Here is a 27754-nt window from a genome sequence, read left to right as displayed (position 1 = left end):
CGATGTGGTCCCTTCAAACAGCCAAATGACTAGGCAATTGAGCATATGCTGCTGTGTGTCGCTGAGAAGGAACAATGAAATGTCGACGAGGGAGAGACGTGGGAATTGGTGAAGGTGCTGTCAGTGAGAGTGATGCTGGTATAATTAACGGACGGCACGCTTGGGTGAGGTGTCCAAAACTCCCCACCCATTATTGAACGTCCGGAGCTTATCGTTATCAGCAGATGACTAAGCTGGTGTCGCCTGTCACCAATCCAATTTTCAAAACCGAATGTTCCTCTAGAGCTCAATCTACCAGTCGTTTACCACCCCCGATTCACCTCGCAATACCGCCCCGGACATGCGGCTGGCTCAATTGCATCGGCCGCTGCAGGCCGTTGCCTCAGGAGGCTACAGACCGGCGCTGACGTATTCTCTAGCCCTGCGACCGGCACTGGTCGCGACACCGAGCTTTCGCGATGGGAATGCATCGATTGAGGGCCGAAAATATGCCTCCGTGAAGAGCCAGGGAGCCTACAAGCTCCGGCCGCGGAAGACGATACCTAAGAAGTTAGGTGCCAAAAGGAGCGGAGGTATGTAACGTGTCGCCACTGTCTTTGTCGGACCTGGAGTGCTGGCAACATTGTCTGGACCTGTCTGGCATCACGTTCCCTGATTGTATGGTTAACACAATCTTTTTCTTTTCTACACAGATCAATATGTCATACCCGGAAACATCATCTACAAGCAGCGCGGCACAATCTGGCATCCAGGCGAGAACGTCATATTGGGACGAGACCACACAATCCACGCCGGCGTGGCCGGATACGTCAAATACTACCGCGATCCTCTACGTCACCCCACAAGACAGTACATTGGAGTGGCCTTCAACCGCGAAGACAAGCTGCCATACCCCCGCCATGCTGTCCGCAAGCGCAAGCTAGGCATGGTCGCGGTGCCGAGGAAGGAGGGCGCGCCAGCCGACCTTTTGAGCGCCAGCGGCCTCCCACGAAGGGTAGTCAGAGATGCGTACTATGATCTCCCTACCGAGACATCTAAGAAGACCCGGAAGGCCAAGAAGGCCAAGGAACCGCAGGGTCTGGCTCTCGTTACCAGGCGATGGCAGGAGCGTCGTCGCACGCGGGTCCTTCACCTCAATAGCAACTATAGCTATGCGGAAGGAAACGCCGCCATCGGCCGGCTGGCGGGACGCACAATGTACACGGCGCCGTGGAAGCTGGGCGGCCGGAAGGCGCGGTTCAGAAAGATGGCGCAAAACAAGAAGCTCGAGGCGAAGCAGAAGGAGTTGGAGAGGGAAGAGACGAGACAGCGCCAGGCTGAGATGCGGGCAGCTGAGGGGCCAAGAAAGGGCAAGGCTTCGAAAGGAAAGGATGGGAAGAAGACCGCGGCATGATTGTCCAGCGTTGATTCCCGACGTCGACGACCAGCAAAGTCTTTCTTCAACTCGGCAGCGCAATAGGCATGTATCCCTCGGCCGGGTAAACTAAGCATCAAGGCCTAGATTTGTCGAATATGTAGCATCATGTGCAAACATCGCAAAAATATTGTATAATACCAATCCAGTACACCATGTCATATCATCGGAGAAATACACATGCCCTTGGCACGCTTTGACCCAGCTCCGCATTGAACAATGAGAAGAATGTAGAACACTTTCTATCAGACCTGAAGCTTGTTAAAGGCCGCTGTGTTGCACACTTTCTAGTGTCTGATAGCCGTGTTAATCAAGTCATACATTTTGTACATATTACGTGAATCGCAACTAGCAATGAATATGGCGAGGTCCAGGTAATGTAAAGAGTTTCGGGTTGACAAGTTTACTTTGAATTTGGGGATATCTCTCTGTGACACTGCATGTTGACGCGCCTGGGCTCAATCAACAGGGGGGATAAAGCCTGCCACACCTCAACGGGGAGGGGCTTCATAGAGACACGAAAGCTGAGCCACTCAAACTGAGCAACATCCTCAATCAACTTCAGTCTCAGCAACGACAACCGTCTCCCGGAACAAAACAGCGCCTGCCTTTGCGGCTCTTGCGTACAATCACAGTCGCTAGCTGTACTTGATTCCCTACGTATAGCTCTAGCTGGGTCGTAACGGCAGCCGCCGCCAGCTGTTGTTGTCGCGTCTCTAGCCGCCGTAGTTGATCACTCCTACTTGCCTACCCCTGAAATTCCGAGTGATGAGGGCCTTGCATCGAGCGCGGCGTCGGAGCCCCTGAGCTGCCGGGCAGAGGATCACGCGACTTGTGTATCATCTTCTTCTTCCGATCACCTCATCTTCGCAGCGCCTTGGTTGCCATGTCTGCGTCTGGCTCTGGGCATGTCAACCCCAACGCTTCGCGCGACTCTCTGCGGGGCAAGCGCGGCAGCTTCAGTTCCGGCCCCAGAACGCCGGCCGTCACCAACACTAAGACTGGAACCCGGCCCGGCCTCAAGCGTTTACAACGAAGCGACGGACCACTTCCTCAGCGGCGTGTCAGCTCCGTTCTTAATGCCCTTCCTACTCCAGTTTCGGCGCCACGCCTGCTACCAGTCTCTATCAAACCCGTCTCAGTGGCCGCCGAGCAGCAGCATGTGGCGTTGCCAGATGTCTCCGACTGGACGCACCCTGAGCCCAAGAGGCGCCGTATCAGTGGTACTGGCCCTATGTCCGATTCATCCCTATCGCGCAGCCTTATAAGGTCACCATCGCCCCGGACTGTCCGCACCCCAGATCCGGATGCAAGATCAAGTCCCCGGCCGAGAGCTTTATCCATCAGCTCGGGGTCAGACACTTCTATCCCAGCTCAGTTGCCCCTTGCCAGGAAAGAAGCCATCCCTAGACCTGCATACAGCCCAGCCAGGCGTGACAATTCGGTGGTCTCGTCTGAGAGTGAGGATGATAACAAGTCACCGCTCCGCGAACCAGAACATGCTGTCGACCGCAGTTCGCCTAACATGCCAAAAAAGAGAACTTTCTCGGGAAAAGAAAACGTCCCATCGCCATCTACCTTCGTTAAGAGTGAAGGTGATACGGATGACGAGCGTGATTTGCATTCAGAGACCAAGAGAGATCCGCCATCCATCACCATGGCGGGCTCGCGAGCTTACACCTCTTGGATAGGTATGCGAGAAATTCGATTTTTGTAAGCACAGATCAAAGCTAAAGTATGGTAGATGAGAAGGGACTCGAACAACCAACGTATGGCGCATTGCTGCCAGGCCAGTATATCCCAGACATGGAGGCTAGTCATCCATGGGTCTGTCCCGTACGGAGCTGCAGGTCGTCTTGCACGACCCTGAGGGGTCTTGGCGGTCATTTCAACGTAAGAGATCCGTCTCTGACTCCCTACATTCGAAACATAAAAGACGTATGAGAAGCCGTGTAAACTGATGAGACTCAGGCGACCCATCGAGCCAAACTAATGAATGATTGCCTGGATGGTACACTCTGTGAGGTCGGTCAGCGAATGGAAACGGACAGGAAGGGAGCTCTACCAGCCAAAATCGTATCGACGGATCCCCTTCCACCCAAGAGCTCAAGCACAGCACCTCCGAGCCTTAAAGTCAATGTACAAGCTCGACCACCGGCCGTTGTGAAGGCAAAGCCATATTCCGGTAATTGTGTGTTTGGCTCCCCACAAAAGTCATCATTCGAGGAGGCCAAGGTCACGTCAGAGGCTTGGCAGCATATCGCTTCCAAGTTCCTACCTGCTCATGACTTCGTACTAGGAGAGAAGGACGAAGAGGAGCTTCTATTATATCTGATGGATCTTCCTCGTCAGCGCAACCTTGCTGTCAGGTGGGCATATAGCCTCCAAGATCCCCAACGGGGCGACTTCAGGGCTTTGGTCGCCATGCTTATCCAGGTGACCGGTAAGAACGGTCTGTGCAATAACTGCAGCTCGCCTAACGCCGATTCTGGCGGGCATGTCTATCATGAGAATTGCGTCGCATTACCTTCTGCACCGCTTAAATACAGGAAGTCACTGGACCACAGCTGCTGCAATTGCTACTACTTCCAAAAGGGCCGTCCTTGTGCCTTCGCGGCCCGCCAGATCAGTCAGGATACGAAGGACAAGCTAGACGATGCTCACGATGTAAACCGAGCTCCTGTCATCAAGTCGGCTCAGCCTTCACATCAGCCTATGGAAATGATCAGACTTGATACCCCAGTATCACAGTCACCTCTTCCTTCATCATCGACTCAGGCGATGTTAGAGCAAAAGAGTACAACCCCGTTATTGGTCTCATCTCACATATCATCGAGTGCCGTTTCAGACGGCAGACTAGATATTATAGACGGAAACAGGTCTCGCATGCTTGTTTCACCCCTCATGATTCCCACCAATGGCATGGGTATGGAAGACTGGGAGTTTGCTCCGGGGAGACGCGTCGTAGAGAGCGACAGCGGTGTGGAGAGTCAGTCACGGACCACGTTCTGGTAGATGATTGCTGACGGGAATCACAGACATCGCATATTCGGCTCCGTATTTAACACTAAGCCAAGCTGTCAGCGTTGGTCCAAATGCCACCGTGCAGATCCTGGGCATCAAGCCAGGTACTTCACATACCTTTGAAGCCGATGGTGAGAAAACAAGGATTTGCTCCGTATCATCTGGTAAGATCAAAGTCAAGTTCGATGCTCTCGGTGAAGAGTTCTTTATCGGTCACCGCGGTGTCTTCACAATAAACTATAATACGGAATGCGTTGTCGAAAATTGGTTTTACGAGGATGCGACAATAACCGTATTTTCCACGATTTCGAAAGAGTGAGCTCTAATGGCCAGGGAATCTTATCTCAGTATGCGGTCCGTTTCGTGTATAATGAGTGACTCTTGCTTCACATTAGAGCATGGAGTTAAAGGCGCATGTTGAGTGCGTTGATGCCGGCCTACACTAGCTATTCCTGATTGAGGTAACCATACGAGGTCAGCCAAGGCACCGGCGAAGGAAATTTTCGTTCTGCGGCAACTGGACAGCTTAGAGAGGGGAGATACAGACATCTTTGTCCTCCAGTAGATATATTATACCAGTTTCTTCATGGCCTATTCAAACTCATTGTACTTATCCAAATCTAGAGGTGTCAATCTGTTACTGTAGCTCCTCTCGTTGAGGAGGCTATGATATCCTCGACAAATTAGCGTTTATTACCCTCGCGAAGAAGTAATAATTTAAGGATCTGAAGCTATCAAGCTGAGGTATACTAAGTGTTAGGTATTGCAACCAGAACATCTCCTGAATCTGTAGCAGCATTGCCAGGTGTTAGAGCAACCCTCACAGGTGGTGCCAGACCCATATCAGTTTTGATATCAATCCGTATTCGTTTCTTGTTTCTCCTAATTCTTGAGGTCCTCGTGTTCGGTTTGAGTGTGTGCTGGTGCTGGGTCCCGTTCTAGTTTCTGTTGCCGAAACGCGTGGCATGCCATAGCGTAAAGTGCCCCAGAGGCTCTATCTGCCTCACTAAGTGTCGCTTAATTATACTGGACCCTCTAGCACTCCAATTGACAATATACAGGCATGGTTTTGGGCCATTTGGTGGTTGTGCCTAGTAGACATTCTGTAGCGCAAAACCCGAAAACGTCGTCTTCGTATTCGGATCGACCACGTATTCGCGTTCTCCACTTACACCGTTATTGATATCAACATCAACGAAGGGGAGCTCATCATTAATGAAGAAGTCGAGTTTGAAGAGCTGTTGGTGTTCATAAATAGGAGAACTTCTGGTTGAGCCTTTTATTTCATTGCAAACTACTTCCTTCCATTCATTCTGTGCAGTCTCCTTTTAGTATTGCCCGGTTTCCTGGATTTCAATCCAACGCTCAAGAAAATGGCGCCGTCTCCACAAGAATATCAGGTTCTTCTATCGAAAGATGCGTCGTTTGATAGCATTCTCCATAAAGGCACAGCAGGGTCGAAAGAGGGGTTTGCGGCAGTCCTGAAAAAGGATAAAGAGGCTCACAAGGCAGCGGTAGCAGAATATTTCCAACACTGGGACAACAAGGACGCAAAATCCGAGACTGAGGAAGTCAGAGCTGTGAGTAGTGTTGCATCAAGGGTAAACAACAGTATTCATTGCTAATATGAACGTCCATTACCAGGCTCGAACCGCAGATTATGCCTCCTTAACTAGACAGTACGGTTTAACAAAAGGAAGCTAGTGAGAATAACATCTAATCATGTTTGTAGGTACTACAACTTGGCCACAGATTTTTATGAATATGGCTGGAGTCAAAGCTTTCACTTTTGCCGTTTCGGTCATAGAGAACCATTCCACCAAGCTATTGCTCGCCATGAGCATTATCTCGCCCACAGTATCGGCATTAAGCAAGGCATGAAGGTTCTGGACGTAGGATGCGGTGTTGGAGGCCCAGCTCGGGAAATCGCCAGATTCACCGGGTGCTACATAACTGGCTTGAATCTGAACGAGTATCAAGTACAAAGGGCGACTCGCTATGCCGCTAGTGAGGGGATGTCTGATCAGCTGCAGTTTGTTCAAGGTGATTTCATGGTATGATGGGGTTCCTTCCCATACTTCCTGGCTTTGGGCTGATGTATATGTGGCTACAGAAAATGCCGTTTGAAGATGAGACTTTCGACGCTGTCTACGCTATCGAAGCGACCGTTCACGCACCATCGTTAAAGGATGTCTATAGCCAGATCTACCGTGTGCTCAAGCCTGGTGGTATTTTCGGCGTCTATGAATGGGTGATGACAGAGGATTACGACAATGACAATCTCACTCATCGGAAGATCCGCCTCGATATTGAGCAAGGCGATGGAATCGCGAACATGGTCAAGGCTTCGGTCGCCCTTGACGCAATACGGGACGCTGGATTTGAACTCCTCGAACATGAAGACCTTGCTGAGAGAAACGACCCGAGCCCTTGGTATTGGCCGCTTGATGGATCGAACTGGCGATACGCGACCTCCATTGGAGATCTTTTAACGACATTCCGCATGACAAGATGGGGGCGTTTGATGATGCACAACATATTTGGCGTCCTCGAAGCAATTCGATTAGCACCCCCGGGAACAAAGAAAACTGCCGACAGCATGAGCAAAGCCGCGGAGGCACTGGTTCTGGGTGGCAAGGATAAACTTTTTACACCAATGTTCTTGATGGTTGGACGAAAACCACTATGAGCATGGGATTATGCTCTCCAAAGCGCTTGTCTTTGCATAAAATATTCGGGGACAGCCTTCGGGAATGTTGAGAAGAAGATGAAAAATACAGGTAGAAGAACACAGGAGAGTATTAGACAAACGACATGTATACAGAGTTTGAGGATGTATTGTATAATAGTCCATTGGACAAATCAGAGAATGCCTGCGAAAAGAGTCTTTAAATTACTCCTTCGCGAGGGTAATAAACGCTTATTTTTGAAGGGCATCATGGCCTGTTCATTTTAAAGGGCTACTACCTTCGCTATACTTGGCCGAGCTATAGTAATAAACGAACTCTTTTTGACTTGAACAAGCTGCCAGAGTTTTCTGAGAACTTTTCACAGCACATATCTGAAGTCGACGTTCTCGAGATCAGTCTTGTCGTGCATACCCAGGCGCATACCATCCAGCTTTTCCTCCAGCCCATCGAGCCGACCAAATCTGCTATCACGTCTCTTATTCTCCATGATCATGTATATTCTCAAGAGAATGGCGGAGAGGAGAGCCGCACAGAAAAACACCAGGATGGTAGTGATCGCGAGCACATACTTCGGTGCATCCTGGCTTCGGAATAAGAACGGCCCTGCAATGTTCGCAGCCGCAAACATAATGAATAGAAGAGTATTGGTTGTTGCTCGCTTTGTGTGTCCTGCAATGTTCTGCCCGACAATAGTGAGGACGAATGGCCACTGTTAAGTGTATCAGGATCCTCATCAAAGCAACAGAATTAGGGACGAGCCTTACCGTCACGGCATAAGAGTTGATCAACCAATATGCTAAAACACGACCGTACTTGTTCGCGCCCGTGTCCATTGTTCCATAAACTGCGGCAATACCGGCAATAGCGGGCAACAGCGGGACAATCATTCCGTAGGTTCGAAGGTTGCCATACTTGATCGAGAACGACCCCCAAACGACCATACTTCCAGCACTAACAACCGATGAAGGGAGACCAATCAATAAAGTCTTGAAAGAGTCAAAGCCAAACCCAGAAATAACAAGAGAGCCGAACGATGTTAGACCACCATTAGGTAGTTGCGTGAAGACAACAAACGCAAGGACCAACCAGGTTTTAACATCCTTGACAGCATGCCACATCTGATAGTATTTCCACTGATAGCCCTTGATACCCATCATATTCTGGGCTACGCGCTGGACAGCAACGATCTGCTCTTCATGTGTCAAGAATTTGGCTTTGTTGGGCGTCTCAGGCATCAAGAAGAACCATAGGAAGCCGACAATAAAAGAGAGCAAGCCAAGCACGAGGAAAATGTACATCCATGGCTTTAAAGCCGTATTTGTGATGTGTCCTAGTCCGTAGGAGAGCAAACTCGAAACGATCGAGAACAGTCCCTGCATGGCCGCCCAGAGCATAGTTCGCAAAACCTGCTCACGACGAGTATAGAACATTGAGGTATACAAAACAAAGCCTGGTGTAACAACCGACTCGGCAATACCAAGCAGAAATCGGACGACCATGAGTCCAGCAAAGTTGCGCAGACCGAGATGGCTAGAATGAGGTCAGCAGAGACTTCAACACAACGACCCATTTATTCAACTCACGCCAACATAAGAATTCCCCAGGTAATAACCGAGCAGCTGAGAATCTTTGCGGTCTTGTAGCGTTGCAGAATGTAATTTGCAGGATACTGTGCGATGAGGTATCCGAAGTAGAACATCGACGACGCCCAAGAGTACTGCGTTCCCACGAGGCCTAGATCTCCCCGGAAGTTGAATAGAACAGCCCAGCCCATCGCTATCTTATCTACGTAATTCAAACCGTACAAACAGCACATTAAAGGAAGCAGATGGCGATCAATCTTGCGTCGTACGGCATCGGCAACCTCAGGGGAGAAGGCCTGGGGGTTGGACTCCTCGAAGAGCTCGTATCCCTCATCGGCAACCTGCCCCTTCATGGCAGCTTCCCTATCGACAGCCTCCTCATGGGGAGCAGAGGCCACCTGAATAGTATCAGCCATCGTGAATATTGGTTTGCGCTGGGCTGCTTGGGCAGGTTTCGTTAAACGAGGTCAATGCGATGCCAGTGGTATTTCTGTGACAAATATTTTCCGGACCGGCAGATGGCTGAGGCCGAACATATACACCCAGCAGTTGTCCGATTCTTGTAATGTCTGTTACTAAATTACAGAATACTCAGGTCGCAAGCGGGATGGGTCCCCGATCAGCACATATAATCGCCTCGATAGTCCCGGCCAAGTGGGATAGCGGCCGACTCTTGGAAACGGGAATAAGCCGTCGGTCCACCGATAGCGCGTACTGATATTCCTTCAGCAAAACCCGATATGCTGGGCCTCCGTTTATCGCTCCTGTCGGCGTCGTCCGACAATTGATGCTGCTGACTCGTATGGCTGGCTCGAACAGAGTCATAGGTGCTGATAGCCTAAGAGCCTTCAGCTACATGATTCATTACCAACCTCTGCACATTGACGAACAAGGGTTTCGGCCATGAGCATTATAGTGCTCTTCAATTAGTGTTCGTGATTTTGTGCCCGTAAAGGCGGGAGTGTGCCAAGAGTCGTCGGGATGAAAATTACCACTCTCGTCGACGAATTCCCCGACCACCAATAAGCGACAGATAAGAACGCCTCCCGCCCACGTTAAATGGCAGTGGCATTGCTTAGCTACGACCCGCTGCCGATTAAGCAACTTAGCGAGTCTTGGTGCATCTGTAGGGTTATCCATGGATGCTACTCGTTTATTACCCTGGCAGAGGCGCACTTAACTGAATTGAGCTATACTTTCTTAGCTCCCTCCTTCACCTTCCGTGTCTTGAGTCCATCAAGCCTAGCATCGATTAAGAGCAGGTCCGGATATCGGCTGTTTATCCAGAACAAACAACATTCAATGTTCATACCGTGTTGTACATGCGTCGAACAAGGAGAGTGAAATCTTGAAGACTAAGCAAAAAGCGTCTGTTCAAAATGACAGAGTTTCCTGACATCGACGAGAAGAAATGCCTCGAGTTTCTGTCGAAACTCATCCAGATCAAAAGCTATTCGCAGACAGATGGCGAGATTGAAGCATCAAATTTTATGGCCTCGCGGATGAAAGAGATCGGCCTTGATGCAAACGTGTATCCTTTCGACGAGGGCAAGCGCCAGAATGCCGTCGGGACCTGGAAAGGAGTTGGGGGTCAGGATGCTGCAGTCAAGACAGGCAAGACACTCCTCTTCAACGGCCATCTAGACACAAACCCTGTCAGTGAGGGTTGGACCATCGACCCTTGGGAAGGAAAGATCGATAAAGATTTCATCTACGGTATTGGTGTCAGCAACATGAAGTCTGGCTGCGCCGCCTACTTTTGCGCAGTTGAGACGTTAAAAGCTAGTGGATGGCGGCCACGAGGAGACGTCGTCTTGACTTACGTTGTTGGAGAGCTGCAGGGCGGTGTTGGCACTATGGCCTTGATCGAACAAGGCAGGATAAAGGCCGACTACTTCATCAACTGCGAACCGTCGGACATCAGAGCAGTCACGATGCATGCAGAAGCGCTCACCTTTGAGATCAATCTGATTGGCATCACACGCCACATGTCTGCCCGGGAGGAGTCTACTGATGCTATACTGGCAGCTTGTGAGCTCGTTCCCAAGCTAGACAAGATGACGTTTCGTGGGGCGAAGAGTCCGGATCACGAGAAGTGCAATCGATGCTCGGTGGGCATCGTTCATGGCGCCCTTGGGAAAGAACTTGCGGAATGGAGACCCGCACAAGTGTCCGATTTCTGTAAGCTGGCAGGCAGTGCTCGGTATGCGCCGGGACAAACCCAGGAGGATGTCATGGCTGATATCAAGGAGGCCATCGAACAAGTGGTGGGCAAGTTTCCAGGCCTCACTTATGAGCTGAAACAGAGATTTGAACCAACAATGCCTGCCTTCGAGACACCGAAAGACTCGAGGGTCGTCCGCTCTCTCAATGATGGGTATTTCCAGGTCAGGGGGCAGGACCAGCCCACCGGAGTCCTTGCTCCCACGTGTTTCTACGGATCAGATGCGGGGCATTTATACAAAAGCATGGGGATGGAAGGCATCGTCTGTGGGCCCGGAGGAAAATACAACACTCGCCCAGATGAGAAAGTTGATATTCCCGACTATCTTGACTGCATCAGGATGTTCATGAGAGTGATAGTAGACATATGCGGATAGCTTCAGAGGAATAAAACAAATAATCTGTACCATAATCTGAAGCCATTGCATTAAAGTTATTGGCAATGATATGGTTTCCTGCCAATAGCTTCTCAATGAAGAATGGGTGAGCTCTATCTTTGACTCAGCCTGATGCGCATGGTCGACCCTTTTACGTATGTAGCCCTCAGCCAGGGAATTCTGTCATTGATCATGATACTGAATGAAAAGCATCATCGAACTTGCCTGAGGCTTCGGAGAGAACGTTTATTACTATAGTTCCACCAATTCAAAGGTAGAAAATTACCTTGTTGCGAAGGTTATGCAGCCTTCAACGAACTACACACAAAACGTTTATTACCTTCACGGATAAGAATGCACTGACTGGTGGCCTCCACTGTAATTCAATCCAGACAAGCCTGGATCCGGCTATCGCGCGAGTCATCAGTGGGCGCTTCGATATGTTCTAGAAATTACAAGGCGGGCAAAATGCCGCTACAGAGTAAGGAGTGTGAGTGCGATCTCGAGAATGTGGAGTCGGGCTAAATTAGGTCTGATTTTATTTCCGTAGCTTGTTAATAGATTTGGATAATACTCAAACAACTCAATAATCAGAAATGAAAGGACAAGACACTTACACGAATGACATACTAATTGGGTGGAATCGACGAAATACAGAATAAGCCATTGTCCGGCGCAATTCAACTTAAACGCCAAGCCATCATTTAGAACCGGACTCGGAATAGACGTCCACTGAGTCGCTCTCTCGACGATTCAAGCCCGACCTCGGCCAGCCATCAGCACAGAGCAACCCGAAACGAAGTCAAGATAGTTGTTTTGCTAAATTGCGCGCCATACGAAAGAACCAAGAAGCGTTACCTGCCATAACCGTCCCGGACCAATCGACCATGGTGGAGGCAATTGACGCGGAGCAGGTGATGCTGCACACCCCTAAGGTGCAGAATCTCCGTCATTGGTCACAGCTCTACAGCGCAGAAGCACATCTTGCTGGCGATTTGGCTCACGCAGAGAGAATTCGAGACTTGTGGCGATCATATGGGATCCCTACAGAGTTGGCTACCTATAGCGTCTTACAAAACTTTCCTCTCACCCAGAGTCTCAGATTACATTCTGCTAATGGAGGTATTGCCTTCGAGGCAACTTTAGAGGAAGATGAATTGCCAGAAGATCCAACATCATCTCCAGCACGGGGTCTTCCTGCGTTTCACGGCTTCAGCGCTAATGGTGACGTATGTGCCGAGTTGGTCTACGCAAACTTCGGCACGCTCGCTGATTTCCAACTCCTCGAGGCAAAAGGCATCTCAGTCAAGGGCAAAATAGTCATTTGCAAATATGCAAAAGTCTTCCGAGGGTTGAAAATAAGGGCGGCTGAGATGTTTGGCGCCATTGGCGTCATCCTATACAACGATCCCCAGGAAGATGGTGAGTATACAATAAGAAACGGGTATGAGCATTATCCAAATGGACCTGCCCGCCACCCGAAGACTATACAGCGTGGGAGTGTCGATTTCTTTTCAGTTGCCGTCGGCGATCCCACCACGCCCGGATATCCAAGCCTTCCTGGAGAAGATGTTAAAAGACAGGATCCAAGTCATGCCATTCCTAAGATACCATCTTTACCCATCTCATATGCTGAGGCTGAGCCATTTCTCAAAGCCCTGAACGGCCACGGACTCAGTCCATTCCAAATGGGAGGAGAGGGCAGTGACTGGTGTGGACAATTAGAAGGGGTGGATTACTGCACTGGTCCCAGTGCAGTGAAAGTGTCCCTTGTCAACCAAGGTATGCATCCTTGAGCTCATTCAAGTGGTATTCGAATAACCATTGAAATAGGTACTTACAACTATGCACCCATATATGACGTTATCGGAACAATCGAGGGTGCTACCAATGAATGCATCGTTCTCGGAAATCATCATGATTCGTGGTGTTGCGGTGCTGTAGATCCTGTCTCCGGAACCGCTGCCATGAATGAAGTTGTGAGAGCGTTCGGAGAGCTTCTGTCAAAGGGCTGGAAGCCATTGAGAAAGATGTGTGTGAATTCATTACATTCCAAAATAAAATCAGCAACTAATACCTTGAAATAGCATTCTGGCTAATTGGGATAATGAGGAGTATGGCCTCGTGGGCTCAACAGAATGGGGCGAAGACAATGCTGAGATGCTGAGCAAGAATTGTATCGCGTGTAGGGCTCATGAACCTCGACTCCTTAAACTCAGCAATCAGGCTAATGGGATACACTACTAGATATAAATGTTGACGAGTCCACCAATGGTGGGAATATCTTGGGGGCAAACGGAAGCCCACTCCTCAATAGCGTTCTCCGAGACGTTGCTGAGATGATCCCCTCGCCCCTTAACGATGACAAGACGGTGTACGATGACTGGCTTAGCGACCAACAACGGGCAGATTCGACTTTGGGGCAGCCAAGCTTAGCTCTCATGGGCACCGGAAGCGACTATACTGTCTTCTTTGACCATCTAGGCATCCCGTCCATTGATATGCTTTTCAACAGACAAGGGAAGGGAGTATATCCGTATCACTCAAATTATGATAGCTATTACTGGCTGGAAAAGTTCGGAGATATCGGCTTCAAAAAGCATCTCGCCATGGCTCAGCTCTGGGGAGTAATTGTCGTCAGGCTTGCCGAGCTATCTGTAGTGCCCTTCAACGCGGGAGACTATCCAGCAACCCTAAAAAGCCACTTGCAAGATCTTAAAGCTGGCGATGGCAATGGGTTAGACTTTCAGCAAGTTGATTCTGCGATTCGGCGATTTCAACTGGCAGCAGACAATCTAGATCGCACGGCACACGCCTTGTTATCGACCGGTCAGAATAGGAACCGGATGTCAGATGCTATTTCTGCTGTCAATAACAAGTATAGGCTCATCGAGAGGTTGTTCTTGTTACCGAAGAACTTTGGTTTGCCAGGACGGCCATGGTATAGACACATGGTAAGATTGAAACATCTGTTCGGGAAGCGAGCCTTGCTAACCTACTGATCTTTCTGAAGATATTCGCTCCAGGGCTCTGGTACGGCTACGATGGAGTGATATTCCCCGGAGTCATTGAGGCATTGGAGAAAGGGGATTCTGTCGAAGCCAATCAGTGGCTTCAGAAAATAGGAGCTGCCATAAGTGAGGTTGCTGCCATGCTGGAAGAGGCGGACTGAACCGTGGCACATCGTCTAATCATGTTCTAAGACTTATGCGTTCGCTAGACCTAGATACCATTGTGACTTACCACACTTTATGCATGGCGTAAGAACATGTTCAAGCCATGACACGTCCATGGCCCACTGGTCTCAGGCTTAATAGTGCTGGTGTAAACGCTCCATGGAGACTAATACCTAAGTTAAATGCAAGCCAAAGTCAGGCGCAAGACTGAGCATCAATCTGACATTTAAAATCGTGACATTTAGGGCTGTGTGACACTATGCGGCACATTCGTCCTTATATTTTGAGCCTTAAAAACGACAACATAATTCTACGATCACACCCTCAAGTCAAATTGCGATTTAGCTTGCTAAATTTTGGTGCATGGTCGTCAGCCATGTAATGGGTATCACTACTTATTCTATCCTGGAGAGAAGAACTCTCCGCCGCTCAAATCCGTGTCAATCGATAGCAAAGCTTTCATGGACCGAGTGGCCGAACGATCTCGGCTTTTCCTGGAGCTGCTCACTTGAACAGCCGCTTCCCGCCGGTCCTGGCACCGAACCGGTCCACTCCACTATGCTGCTGAACATGCCACAAGCCCAGGGTACCAACAGCTCCACCTTCCACACTCTGCTTGTATCGTCTCCATGCTTCTCGAACATGGTCTGGCCGCAGAGGTCCACGAGGCGGTTCCTTACGCTTGACGAACGGGTGCATCTTATCCTTACCCGGTTCGGGGTCAATGTAGTGTTCGTCCTCGTCGTAGGGCCAGTCGGGGAAAGGCACCTCGCTCTGCTTCTCGTCGGTATTGGTGATCCACTCGCACTGGATTCGCCGGGCGCTCTCGATTAGGTCCCCTATGAACACTTTCGCCACGCTCTTTACCGCCGCAGTCACATTAGCGGGAACAGACTGGGACACGGCAGCGTTGACGACCTGGAGACTTGGTGTTAGCTTAGCAGGCTTGAGACATAATGGGTGAAATCTACCCACTCTCTTGATGACAGCATCTGACACTCTCGAGGCACGAAACATTTCGTAGCGCTCGAGCTGGTCTTGATCCATCTGACTGGTGAGAACGCGAAGCCGCTCTTTCTCCTCAACCTTTTCCTCCGCGGTGCGTACGGCATTAGCGACGCCCATGGTGACATTCACATCATCGTCGTCATCTGCCGCAGCGTCGGCAGCTGCGCCCTTCTCCCCACCTCCGCTGACGCCGCTCACAGCGGTCATCGCCCGGCCGCCGACTACGGAGGGAGTCTGCTCCCGCGCCTTCTCCGCTTTCGACTTGCGGCCGCGCTTCTTCTTAACGGGGGCGGCGGAGACGGCACTGCCGCTGATCATGCTGACGCTATCCATATCAACAGAGGGGCTGCGGGCACCAAACGGCGACTCGTCGGGCGGGAAGGAAGTTTGTCGGAGGGGGTGTGCAGAAAGTGTGGACGACGCGACGGACAGAACAGATCCTTTACGTCGCTTTAGGGCAGGAGACGCGGCATCTCCAGCGGCAGTGCGCTTCTTGTTAACGTTGAGGGTGTTGAGAGTCGGTAGTTGACTGTGGGATGGGTATGGCGGAGAGCCGGCAGACGGCGAGTAGCTGTGATATGGAGGTGAGGTCGCCATAGTGAGAATGGCTTTAGAGGGAAGGCGCGACCTCCGCTAATGTTGCCCCGGGATTCAAAATAGCTCTGGACGTGAACGAGGTGGCGGTAAACGAGTCGTGATTAAACCTGCAGACTCCGCGAGTTCTGCTATCACGGGAGAGGGCTGATGGTGGAGAGTTCGTGAGATGTCCGATGGAAAGAAGTGTGAGCAGGAGGTAAAGTCAGGAATGACGGTTTCGGCAGCTGGTGGCAGTCCGCCGACTGAGCCACGTCTATGGATATCCACCAGCCACAGCGCCAATTATCGGCGTAAATTGACGTCAACCCACCCGGGAACCCAACGCAGGCGTTAGTGGGATCCGATAAGCACCGATAAGCGAAATTTTGAAAGTTTGCATCCCCGGATGAGGAACCGGTCCCCTGTGACTCTAACTAATAAGGTACCTAAATTCCTCCGCCGCTCGAACGACAAGGGCCCATGATCGGACCAGACTCCAAAAATCTCGCTTCCCCTCTGCTGACCGACTGCCCCGCCACTTCTCTTGTCCTCCTCAACTTCAATTGAACCGAGAAGATGGTCAAGTTCGATGTTGCCGAACCCGAGGACAAGAAGTCCATCGCTGGTTCTTCCAGCGCATCGAGCGCTGACGGTGGGTCTGTGAATGGCGAGCGCAAACGCAGGAAGAGGGACGCCAAGGAGCGCAACAAGAAGAAGCACAAGTCAGAACACGACGGCAGTGTCGAGATCATCAACGGAGGCCATCCAAGAACAGAGAGGAGGGAAAGTCTGAGCAAGGCCGCCAGAGACCCCAGGGACATTCCGGAGCCAAAAAAGAAGCACAAGAAGCACCACAAGGAGGGCAAGGACGGCAAGATTACGCGCTCGCCCAGCCCGGTCATTGACTTTGACGGACTGAGCAGACCAAGTAAGCTGCCCAGAGTCATGGTTCCTCTGACTACTTTACTGACACCGGCGTGTTCGCAGGCCGAGGAACTCGAGAACGTCTTGAAGAGAACGAGCAACAAGCCGCCGTCCGACTACAGAAGCTCAGCGGTGCCGTGCGCACCATTCTTGAGTGTGTTGGAGAGGACCCAGACCGCGAAGGGTTGCTGGCGACACCTGAGAGGTATGCCAAAGCAATGCTCTTCTTCACCAAAGGATACCAGCAGAATGTCGCCGACATTGTCAACGGCGCCATCTTTGAAGAGGGCCATAACGAAATGGTCATTGTGAAGGACATCGAGATCTTCAGTCTGTGTGAACATCATCTGGTTCCCTTCAATGGCAAGGTATTCAATGTACCTCAATCCCTCTAATCGAGGACTTGCTAACTCTTCGCCCCAGATGCACATTGGATACATCCCAAGCCAGTCCGTCATCGGGATTTCCAAACTGCCCCGAATTGCCGAAATGTTCAGCCGACGCCTACAAATCCAGGAGAGGTTGACGAAAGAGGTGGCAAATGCCATATTCGAGGTGCTCAAGCCTCAAGGTGTTGCCGTGGTCATGGAGTCGAGCCATCTTTGCATGGTCATGCGCGGTGTTGAGAAGACCACGACGAGCACCATCACCAGTTGCGTCCTTGGCTGTTTCGAAAGAAAAGAAAAGACAAGGAATGAGTTCCTCAATCTCATCGGGCTTAACCGGCGCTGAGAGGCGGGATTCATCGTCAGGGCCTCGGCAAGACTTGAAGGAAACTTGCTGAAGGGGCAGAGCGATCAAGTTGGTGTTTCATTCATTCTTCCTGGCATTACACGGCGTTTCTCGGGCTACAAGAGCAGATTTACCGGTATTCATCATGCCGGATTATTGACTTCAACGTCACTGGGGCATTGGGAAAGGAGGCTACTTTGTGTCAAAACGGCGGCGTTGCGTGGTATTCAACTCCGCATTACTAGAAACAGCATCAGCATGAGGTATGTGATATCAACAGCGCAACCTCCACGGGTCAGTATCTATATATAGGTTTCAGGGGCGTCTACATGACCACCTCGACGGCCACAATTCCAAGGCACTTCTGACCTCCTTCATGTTTTTGCTGTCCAAATCGTCCTCACATTTGTATCTTACATCCACAGGTGAGAGATTCTCCTAGGAGATCTTTCTGACAATACGTCCGACCTCTCCCCTTTCCACGACCTCCACCCTTGGCTGTACAACCTTCCAGATTGCCTCGGCCACCTCCTCCACGCTGGGACTTGCGTCGACGACCATCAGGTCTTCTTCTTCCTGTCGGAACTTCACATCCGCAACACTATCCGCATTCCCTACGCCGGTGGCCACGAGAGTCAACGCGGCGTCAGGCGTATGCTCTCCAGGCCCGGCCACGGGACTGTTGACACCTATGCGACCCATGCTGAGCCCCCAGAACAGCTCACGCACGCGCCTCTGCATCTCGCCCTTCTCGTACACCTCACCACCCCAGCCGCCTCGAGCCTTGGCCTGAGACTCGTCGAGGTCGAGAAATAGCACTAGATCGGGGCGAGGGAGGCCAACCTCCGGCGCCCTTGCCCAGGCCAAAGACAGCGACGGGTTCTGCTTGGCCGCACTATACACGATGCCGCTGTGATAGTAGCGATCGCAGAGGACGGTAGTCCCGGAGGCCAACAAAGAGGTGATTGTCTTGACAGCCTCCCAGCGGTTGGCGGAGAAGAGCAGGTGGATGACGTGGTCTTCCATCTCAGCCTGCGACTTCAAGTAAGAGTCAATCATCTGACCGATTGGAGTGCTCCGATCTGGTTATGTTAGTATTGGACCGACTATGCAATTTGTAACATTCAAAAAAGTACGAGACGAGGGTAGAAGGGAGAGCACTCTTCCCATGCAAATGTCATATCGTGACTTTGGATTCTCGCAGTAATTCAGGCCCTCCACTTGAAAGGTCACGACTATGGAGATGCCAACGGCAATCTCAGGGGCAGCTTTTCTTCATCACCGTGAACAGAAGCGGATGAGCATACCAGGAAACCGCAGCACCTTGACCTTCTTCCCGGCCTCGACAAATCTCTGCTCCAACAGCTTGACCTGTGTAGTCTTGCCGCTCCTATCCAGGCCCTCCAGGGCGATGAGTGCACCGCGAACAGCCTCGGGCTGCGGCGTGGGCTGCCTCTCTCCGGTAGATGGCGGGGCAGCTACAGCAGCGCCGGCAGCAGCCGCCCCTCCGCCCGGCGTCAGCGCAACCGCCGAGGAGGCGATGGCGGCGGTTGCTAGATCGTTGATGGATGCCATTGACTACCTGACAAGACGAGAACCGAAGAGGAGGAAGGGGAAAAGGGCCGGCATCGAGTGTGGGGGGAAGTGAATCTCGGGGCAAGACAGATGGGATGGGGTTGGCTACAATGATACGATTCTCTACTGTACTACATACCATCTGCCCCGCGAAACACCTTCGATAGTGCCTGCCGCTTGCATTAAGCATCACGTGATGCCGGGTCACCCCTTTCGGATGCCTTCATCTCCAGAGAACAACGCCTCCATCTCTATACCCAAGATTCTCGGGCCACAAAGGCGTCAGGGAGGAGAAATCGGGTGCGCCAATGCGGTCGCTGTTGGCAAATTGGGCGCTTAATCGAAAGAATGAGGCAGCAAATGAGCTCCTCTCCACATTAGAGACCTTCAAGGTTTTAGGTGAGTAGGGTAACACCACTTACACGTGTCTCAACATGTAGGTCTCACACCAGCAGTCAATGAAGATAACACGGGGTGGATCAAGACAATTGTGTTGCATTGCGGAAACTACTTCGACTAACAAGCGTCAAGACTACAGGCAATTCTAAATCAGGTCAAAACAATGGACTAGCAACGGCCCAATCCAAAACAGCATTTCACTCAACCAATTCCATTGCCATACATCCATATCCATGAAACGCCGTCTCAAGCCAATGGCCAACGCCTTAGAAACGCCTTTTTGCAGAACTCCGCCCTTTTAGGGTATTATGTGGTGGTACTAAACGAAGAGAGTTGGCACGCACGAGCAGCTAGCTTCAGCAGTCGACACCGATGATCTCTGTGGTGTCTGAGGCAGGGGATGCAGGCACAGGGGACGGCGATCTGGCGCCTCCCTCGGCATCGTCCTTTGCGCTGCCGCTCTCCCACAGCTCGAAGCTGTCACCGGTGCCTTCCATCGGCTCGAGCACGGCGGCCTTCTGCGCGGCGTCGGAGCTGCCCATCAGCGCATCGATGTCCGCAGTGTCAAGGCTGACTGTGGCCGAGGCATCGAGCTTGATCTCGGGAGAGAACTCGAATTTCTCCTCCGCGGCAACAAGGGGCTCGACAGCGGCGGGCACGACGACGGGTTCCGCGTCATCTTCCTCGTCAGCGGGGATGATGACGATGCTTGACTGGTCGCAGCCCTCGGCGTAGAACTCCTCGACGTTGAGCTCGCCCAGGGCGTCACGCTGCTTCTCAAAGTCCATGCAATTCTCGCCGGCTGGCGCCCTGGCACGGCTCGAGGTCTGGCTCACGTCATCGGCAGGAGGGATGTTCTCCTTGTCGCGACCCTCGGCTCGGTCCCGTCGTGCCTTTTGTTCGCTCTCCTCGTCGGACGAGATGTCCAGGACGCAGGTGCTATGCTGGAGAAGGTTGGTCATTTCTTGCTCGGGCGTATCCTCGTGGATATCAAAGAACCAGGAGGATTTCAGCTCCGACTCCTGAAGGTTCGAGAGGGAAGCTGAGCTCTGAGATTTGGAGGCATAGCTGGGAACGGTGCCCTGAAGAGCAGCGTCGAGTGAGAATGGCGCCGGGGATAGGCCAAAGGATGGTGGGTTGACACGGGTGAAGGGGGACGCCGTCCGCCTGCGATTTGAGAGGATGCCGATGCGCTTGCTGCCACGAGTAGGGGATCGACCGGCAGGAGCTGTGAGGGGAGACGACTTGGCAACATTGGTGTTGAGCCTGGCAGCGGGAGACTTGGGATTCAGGATAGACCGGGGCCGAGGGGAAGAAGCTCTGACGGGACTCGTGACCGAAGCGAGTGCTTCTTTGCTGGGCAACGCTGTTGGGGTCGAAGAAGCCTTGGTGAGAACGAAGTGGGAGGGCTTGAAGAGATCCTTGGTCAGACTCTCCGATCCCTTAGATCTCTTAGAAAAGAAGATGGGATCAACGTTTTCTGAATCGTCCAGACCAGCAACGTCGGAAGCCTTGCGTTTGGAGGAGAGTGGAGTAGAGATAGCTATGACATTTTGTTTAGCACGTAGTTCTTTGCAACTTCGAATGACGACATCACAGGGCAAGGTTGTCTGATGGACGAGTTGACGAGATGAAGCAGATTGGCACAACTGGGCAAGATCTTGCAAGGCACGAAATAGGAAGGCCGTGGAGGAGACGCCAAGGGCAGAAGGGTTCGCTGTGTGGGAGGTAGGGCCATCTGGCACTCACCATTCTGCCTGTTCTTGAGGCTTGTCAAGCTTTGCAGCCGGCTCCCATCGAGGGGAGCAAACGGTTGACGGGTGACAGTCGCCATGGCGGAGAAGGAAGTCGTTGAGGAGGGATCACTGTATGCAGCAGAATGCAGAGATGCCCAGAGGGAACTCGCAGGCCGGCTTCCACTCAATCGATCTGAGGTTCCTCTCGAGTGTCGACTACCTTGGACAGCAGCACAGAATCCTCGTCTCACAGTCACGTATCCTGCCGATGTTGAGGCTCGAATACTGGATTGACCCCTGTCGCACAGAATGTCTGTCCTGAGGACGATTCCCGAAATCCTGTCTGGTGACTGAATCAATTGACGGGACTGCACTGATTATTTGTTTGTTTGTCTTTCCCTCCCCGAGCGGATTCCAGATCGAAGGCGGAGGAGGCTCAATAGGAAAAGGGACGAGAAGAGACGAGAAGAGGAGAAAGGTGGCGGATTGTGTGTGGGAGGGAGAGATGCTACTCTTATTGCAGCAGGGTGGTCGCCTGATGTGGTCGTTGGGTGAAGGCGGTACGCTGCTGTAGTGGGTGGTGGCCGCCCTGGACGAGGCCCTGGGACGTGTTCAAGCGCGGTAGGGGCACGGGGCACGGGTACGGGTACAGGCGCGGCGCGCGCAGTGGAGCGAAGCGGATGCTGGATGCTGAGGCGGCGGTAGAAGATTCTACAGGACAGGAGCGTCCCAGTTGCTGTGATAGGTAATGTTACCTCGATGAAGTTCAACTCGACTCGACTCTAGTAGTGAGCTGGTATGTGCTTCGTTTCTGAAGCTCGAGATGAAACTGAAACTGGTCGTTGGGTGAGAAGGTGGCAACTCCCAGCCCAGATGTACAGTACAGACGAGGAGAAGAACAGAAAGGACTGAATTGAAAGGCAGAGGAAATGAATTAATTGGTGGGAGACTGCAGGTAACGTTAGTAGCTACCTAGTACATGTAGCTAGCGAGTGGCACCTACGCGCTCTGGGCTCAGACAGGCTCGCTGCAGCTTTTTCCTCCATGCTGAGCAGTGAGCTCAATCAATTAATTGCCTTGGCTCGGCATGATCAGCTACCCAGGACCCAGCTAAGGCAGGTCTAATACTGGTAGTGCATCAGCACGGGCCAATGCTGTACAAAGACCCGGGAGGGATGATGATCTTGTCTTCGATGAGGGCGCTGGCCCTTGCGAGCCTTGCTTTGCTTGACGTGCTCTTTCGTGGTAAAACGCTACGCGTGCAGGCTACGGGACCTCGGGATGCCGGACTGGACGCTCGCTGCCAATGGGAATCCTGGAAAGGGGAGGGAGCAAGGGATGCCATGGTGGACATGGTGGATAGCTGCAGCAGTCTCGGCGGCAGCTCCAGCACAGCCAGCGAGCTCCAAGCAGGAAAAGGGGCAGAGTGAGACCTGTGGGTGGAGTGCACCAAAGTGGAATTGCATTTTTTAAGAGTAAATTAATCACAGTCCAGTACAACCAGCTAGAAGAAGATCTACTACCTAGTACAGTACCTACACTACTTTGTTTGCTTGATCGCTTGATCGCTTGGATCGATCTAGTCTCTGTTTGTCTACTGCTCTGAATCCAGAATGACGTACGTGCTGAAGCACAAGTCTCAGTGATTCATCGAGATGATGAGAATTACAGAAGTGCATAGACGAGATCTCCTACCAAGCCTTACAATTCGCTGGCGCAAATGGAAAGTGTAAATGGCAGGGGAAGGCATATGTGTCTCGGAGGCGGATAAAACAGCCAGTTAATTGAAAAAGGCACCCCTTCCCCTAGGCCCAATGGGACAGCTCTGGATAGACAATGGAATGCCAACGCTCTTCAGCAACCTTGAAGCATGGAGAGGAATGCAGGGCCTGGCCCGAGAGGTGGTCTGGGCGAGAGAGGGATATCATTTCATGCGAAGGCGCAGTTGGGCTGCACAATTGCTGGCCAGAGCTTCTGTGACGCGGCGTCAACCGGCCGGCAGCAGAAACAGCTCCTGTAACGGTAACCAGCTCAGCTCAGCAAGCAGCCAGTCCGAATAATCGAGCGAATGATCCTTTCCTCTTCCCAGGTCGAAGGACGGACGACGGGCATAATAAAGGAATTAACACAGACAGCACCCGACGACTAGCGACGCGATTCGCACCTCCAACAAAACCTGCTGTTGTGGCTTTGCTTGATCCTGTATGGCCGTCTCCTGCCCGGCTGCTCCAGACCTGCAGATGGTCCGCCGCCGTTGATTGCTCGACTCGTTCAGCCAGTCCCGCAACAGGCCAATCAACGCGTCGGCTCTCCCCCGATCGAGGCAGCACCGCGTCCGGCTTCCCCAGTCCGCGTCTTCCCCACCTGGACACTCGCCCTCATGAAAGAAAAGGCCAATAGAGAATTTTGGTATTGGGTCGCGCGCCGTGAGCTCGTCTTCGATTCCATCATCCTCTTCTGCTTGCCATCTTTGTAGATACATAGCAGGTGCTTCATGCAATATGCAATGAGCCGAGCTTCGTCTGCTTGGGAAGGTCAATGGTAGATAATTCCAAAAATACCTCCGTAATACTACAATCTAAGATTGAAAGCTTAGCTTGAGGTGGGCTGGGTTGGCAGCAAGCTCAGATCATCTCTGTTCCAGCTTGCGCAGGTACTGGGAGAAGCTCCCCACTGAACGCGAGACAAGCGTCTCCTGCCACCATCCTCACACCACTTTTCGAGACAATTGAGGTCATAAGAAGATCTGGAGGATGCACATGAGAGCAAAGACTCCGTTCTTCTCAACCTAAGTCGAGCCACGGCCAAGCGCCAGAATCTGCAGCGGATCAGCAGAGCCCAGCACGGCGGGGTAGGCCAGTGCTCCAACCTGTCTCATCGCAACTTGTTGGTTTCGATCATGGTCCCAGTGGCAATGGAGGATGACAACGCTGCAGAGACTGCTATTACGTCGTGAGATCAGCTAGTCTGACGCTGGATGGCCAATTTCCTCGTCCTTGGAGACAGTGAAGCACCTTCGAAAGGTCGCGCCGTGTGCGGCCGGAGCTGCTGCTCTTTCCACTTTCCATACGAAACGCACCACATCCATCGTCATGCGTCAGCGCTCGATTGGCTCTCAGCATCCCTTTCGCTGACCGTCTCTTAGCGCTGCAGATGACTGGTTCAAGCAGAGCTGGACCGGGTTGCGCTGTCTCATTGTCGCTTGGTCGTTGGTGCTGTCACTGCTTTCCCTCGGCTGCATCATCCGTCCAGCCCCCATTGTGCGGAACGTCGAACGCAATGAGGACAGTGATGACGAGTCAGCATGACTGACGGAAGCTGGTCAATAGAATTCATCTTCCTCCCTCTGGCAATAGGTGAAGTCCACTTCCCGTGCTCCCAGCCATCGTAAGGACTATCATGGCTTATCACATGTCTCTTACACGTGAACTATCACGTGCACCTGCCCCGTAGCTCCGACCAGGCAGCTCCGGCTCCGTCCTTGAGGGGATACTCCATAATAGTCAGGGGTCCCGGGTTGCCGACAAACGGTTGCAGGCAACCACGGCGCCAGCTTCGAACTGTCCACGGGCTCTTTGATCCTTCGGTGGCGGTTGACTCACAATGTGTTTGAAGACTGAGGCAGCCTTGCATTATCGACATTAGAAAAGGAATATATTCTTATAGGTTGGTCACAGAAAGTGGATACAAGAGCCGTCTGCCTAAAGCTAGGCGGTATGATGGTTTGAGTCTTGTCAGTTGCATGAGCACAAGGCAAGGCTGCCTTCTCTTATACGATCATATCCTGTTCCTATTTGATATGTGTCGTCGAAGTATATATATTCGCAATGCCTCAGTTCAGTTGTCAATTATTTTCCTCATCCTCATTCTTAAATTGTGTTTTCCTGAATAGCGACTTCGGGTTCTCCCTCTTGTACTAGACTTCAGTTCAAGACATTTGTCAACCCGCACAATGGCTCGCACGAAGCAGACTGCCCGTGGATCTCGCTCAAGCCAGAATGATCCCAACGTCGAGCCTCCTGACGAGGAGGAGCAGCAGGAGATGAACGGTGGTCTCACCGAAGAGGAGAAGCGCAAGCGTGAGGAGTTGGAGAAAGCGCCGATGCAATCAGAACTGAAGCATCTTGAGAAGCGCTGGACCAAGAAGGGCCGTGGCTATATCTGCGAGCCCAAGGAAGATGAAGATGTTCCTGAGGATAGCTTCAACTGGTACGAGAAATTTGCCCTCTGTGTAAGTGACAGTCACCCATTCTCAAAAGCCTTGCACAACTTACTCTAGTGTAGGTCACACGCCAGTATGATATGCAGAATAAGTGGGTTCAGAAGACTACCTTGCAAGTGAACTCGGATTCTCTCAAAGACATCCTTCGCGACCGAATCGGCAACTTCCCTGGCCAGTCGTTCCATACCAATCAAGTTGCTCTAGAGTTCCCTCCTCGCTGCCTCTATCACTATCTTCCTGAGCTCAAGGAAGAACTTGAGCTATGCAAGACAGAGGATCCGGAGTCGGAGGCCGTCAGGCATCTGCCAATTCTCCTCGACTTTATTCGACAGGAGTTCAGCGATGCCATCAACGAAGGTGATAACCTTCGTGAGAAGGGCCTCGTCACCTATGAGCATCTCTGGACCATCTTCAGGCCTGGCATTCTAATCTATGGGACCCGTCTGTCGCAGCCTCGCGTGTACAAGTTGAACAACTACTACTATGTCGGAGGACAATGCCCCGGCCTGCAACTGCAGGTCGAGTACGTCGACTACGACGGCGACGATTTCGGTTGGCGAAGCACCGCTCTTCACATTCCCCAATTCAGCGGATCCACCTCTATTGCCGGGTTGGCCGCCTTCCCGCTCAGCTTCCACACTAACGAGGCTGCCATCCGAGAGAAGCTGATTGCCCGTGGACGAAAATGGGAGTCGCATGCTGGCCAGCAGTTCCGCGAGTATAAGGGAGTGGCCCTGGATACTTGCGGCTTCCGCTACAACTTGGACGGACGCGTGATGGTCGACACCCACACATTCCATCGAATCGAGGCCGATCATGCCTACACGGTGAACGCATTTCCGAAGGCCGGCGGTGCAAAGCGCAAGCAGGATCTTGACTCGGACGACATGGACCTCGTCCCAGTGGAAGATGCCATCGCTGCCCTTGCTCCTCTTACGGATGACCAGTGTCTCCTGGCCAGCCCGATGGTGCGAGGATTCAGCTTCACTGAGAAGAAGTTCCTCGAGTTCTTCATCGAGAAGCTCGAGCCCATTGACTGGAATACCAAGTGCTTTGAACAGCTTGTCCTTCCCGATAGCCAGAAGGAACTGGTCCAGGCACTCGTGGCAGAGCACACACAGCGCACAACCGAACCAGGCAAGGCAGGCTTCGATGATATCGTCAAGGGCAAGGGTCGCGGTCTGATTCTTGTGCTTCACGGGCCTCCTGGTGTGGGAAAGACGCTCACCGCAGAGTGTGTCGCTGAGTTCAGTCGACGGCCCTTGTACATTGTGTCGTCTGGAGATCTTGGAACGTCATCTACTGTTCTGGATGACCGTCTGTCTCGCACACTCGATCTTGCTAGCACTTGGAAGGCGGTCCTTTTGATCGATGAAGCCGATGTATTCCTCGAACGTCGCTCTCTGCATGACATGGAGCGTAATAGTTTGGTCTCGATCTTCCTCCGCACTCTCGAATATTACAGTGGCATTCTGTTCATGACGACCAACCGCGTCCGTACTTTTGATGATGCCTTCAAGAGCCGTATCCATGTGCCACTGAAGTACGACGATTTGCCGGTTTCTTCGCGAATCAAGATTTGGAAGAACTTCCTCTCCAAAATCGATGGCGGTGTGGATATTGACGAAGGTGGATACGAGGAGCTGGCCGAGGGCAAGCTTAACGGACGGCAAATCAAGAATGTTGTCAGGACGGCGAAGAGCCTTGCTGCACACAAGCGAAGACGTCTCGACAAGGCGCAGCTGAAGCAGGTCATGGAGATTCAAATGGCTTTCGAGGAAGAGCTTACTGGCGACGGAGATATTGACATGGTCGAGCGATGTTGAGGCACTCTGAGGTGGTAGTTGATTTGTTCAAAATGGTACAGCAATGTTCTTTCTTTCCCTAGTGTTTAAATGAAGGAAATCCAAGGTTTCAAACAAATAAGAACACTTCTGAGTACCGCTTCACCGTCTGGTCAGGGATAGTTGCAATTTGTAGCCACAGTTGTTTGGAGAGATCCAGAACTCCCAGAATTGATTTCTGAGATAGAACAAGACAAGCAAACTCCGTTGGGTTGTAACTCAGATTAAGTCAACGAATTGGAATATCTGAA

The 27754-nt window shown here is 51.8% G+C and overlaps 9 protein-coding genes across 9 annotated transcripts; 5 read left to right on the top strand and 4 right to left on the bottom strand.

The window, feature by feature from the left end:
* Positions 1-340: 340 nt before the first annotated feature.
* Positions 341-1393, top strand: UCRPA7_4322 (putative 50s ribosomal protein l27 protein; the record flags this gene model as incomplete). The annotated part of the gene is made up of 2 exons (XM_007916862.1): positions 341-572; positions 693-1393. The coding sequence occupies 2 exons, from the start codon at positions 341-343 to the stop codon at positions 1391-1393; spliced, it is 933 nt and encodes a 310-aa protein (XP_007915053.1).
* Positions 1394-6315: 4922 nt separating this feature from the next.
* On the top strand, positions 6316-7127 carry UCRPA7_4321 (putative sterol 24-c-methyltransferase protein; the record flags this gene model as incomplete). The annotated part of the gene is made up of 2 exons (XM_007916819.1): positions 6316-6492; positions 6552-7127. 2 exons carry the CDS (start codon positions 6316-6318, stop codon positions 7125-7127), a joined length of 753 nt encoding a protein of 250 aa, XP_007915010.1.
* A 359-nt stretch (positions 7128-7486) lies between these two features.
* On the bottom strand, positions 7487-9127 carry UCRPA7_4320 (putative mfs allantoate transporter protein; the record flags this gene model as incomplete). Its single annotated transcript, XM_007916874.1, has 3 exons — positions 7487-7837; positions 7893-8658; positions 8712-9127. 3 exons carry the CDS (start codon positions 9125-9127, stop codon positions 7487-7489), a joined length of 1533 nt encoding a protein of 510 aa, XP_007915065.1.
* A 963-nt stretch (positions 9128-10090) lies between these two features.
* On the top strand, positions 10091-11540 carry UCRPA7_4319 (putative acetylornithine deacetylase succinyldiaminopimelate desuccinylase-like deacylase protein; the record flags this gene model as incomplete). The annotated part of the gene is made up of 3 exons (XM_007916814.1): positions 10091-11088; positions 11440-11466; positions 11522-11540. The coding sequence occupies 3 exons, from the start codon at positions 10091-10093 to the stop codon at positions 11538-11540; spliced, it is 1044 nt and encodes a 347-aa protein (XP_007915005.1).
* A 3451-nt stretch (positions 11541-14991) lies between these two features.
* UCRPA7_4318 (putative transcription initiation factor tfiid subunit 11 protein) lies at positions 14992-16092 on the bottom strand (the record flags this gene model as incomplete). The annotated part of the gene is made up of 1 exon (XM_007916889.1): positions 14992-16092. The coding sequence occupies one exon, from the start codon at positions 16090-16092 to the stop codon at positions 14992-14994; it is 1101 nt and encodes a 366-aa protein (XP_007915080.1).
* Positions 16093-16647: 555 nt separating this feature from the next.
* Positions 16648-17727, top strand: UCRPA7_4317 (putative gtp cyclohydrolase 1 protein; the record flags this gene model as incomplete). The annotated part of the gene is made up of 3 exons (XM_007916809.1): positions 16648-16999; positions 17059-17363; positions 17419-17727. 3 exons carry the CDS (start codon positions 16648-16650, stop codon positions 17725-17727), a joined length of 966 nt encoding a protein of 321 aa, XP_007915000.1.
* A 438-nt stretch (positions 17728-18165) lies between these two features.
* Positions 18166-19302, bottom strand: UCRPA7_4316 (putative thymidylate kinase protein; the record flags this gene model as incomplete). The annotated part of the gene is made up of 2 exons (XM_007916881.1): positions 18166-18809; positions 19035-19302. 2 exons carry the CDS (start codon positions 19300-19302, stop codon positions 18166-18168), a joined length of 912 nt encoding a protein of 303 aa, XP_007915072.1.
* Positions 19303-20057: 755 nt separating this feature from the next.
* Positions 20058-21535, bottom strand: UCRPA7_4315 (putative thymidylate kinase protein; the record flags this gene model as incomplete). Its single annotated transcript, XM_007916813.1, has 2 exons — positions 20058-21244; positions 21451-21535. 2 exons carry the CDS (start codon positions 21533-21535, stop codon positions 20058-20060), a joined length of 1272 nt encoding a protein of 423 aa, XP_007915004.1.
* Positions 21536-25389: 3854 nt separating this feature from the next.
* UCRPA7_4314 (putative aaa family atpase protein) lies at positions 25390-27485 on the top strand (the record flags this gene model as incomplete). Its single annotated transcript, XM_007916815.1, has 2 exons — positions 25390-25668; positions 25722-27485. 2 exons carry the CDS (start codon positions 25390-25392, stop codon positions 27483-27485), a joined length of 2043 nt encoding a protein of 680 aa, XP_007915006.1.
* Positions 27486-27754: the final 269 nt, after the last annotated feature.

This window comes from Phaeoacremonium minimum, assembly GCF_000392275.1.
Source record: "Phaeoacremonium minimum UCRPA7 unplaced genomic scaffold PA7_03_scaffold_331, whole genome shotgun sequence".
Classification (NCBI taxonomy): Eukaryota; Fungi; Ascomycota; class Sordariomycetes; order Togniniales; family Togniniaceae; genus Phaeoacremonium; species Phaeoacremonium minimum.
This window is presented reverse-complemented; position numbering and strand designations above follow the sequence as displayed.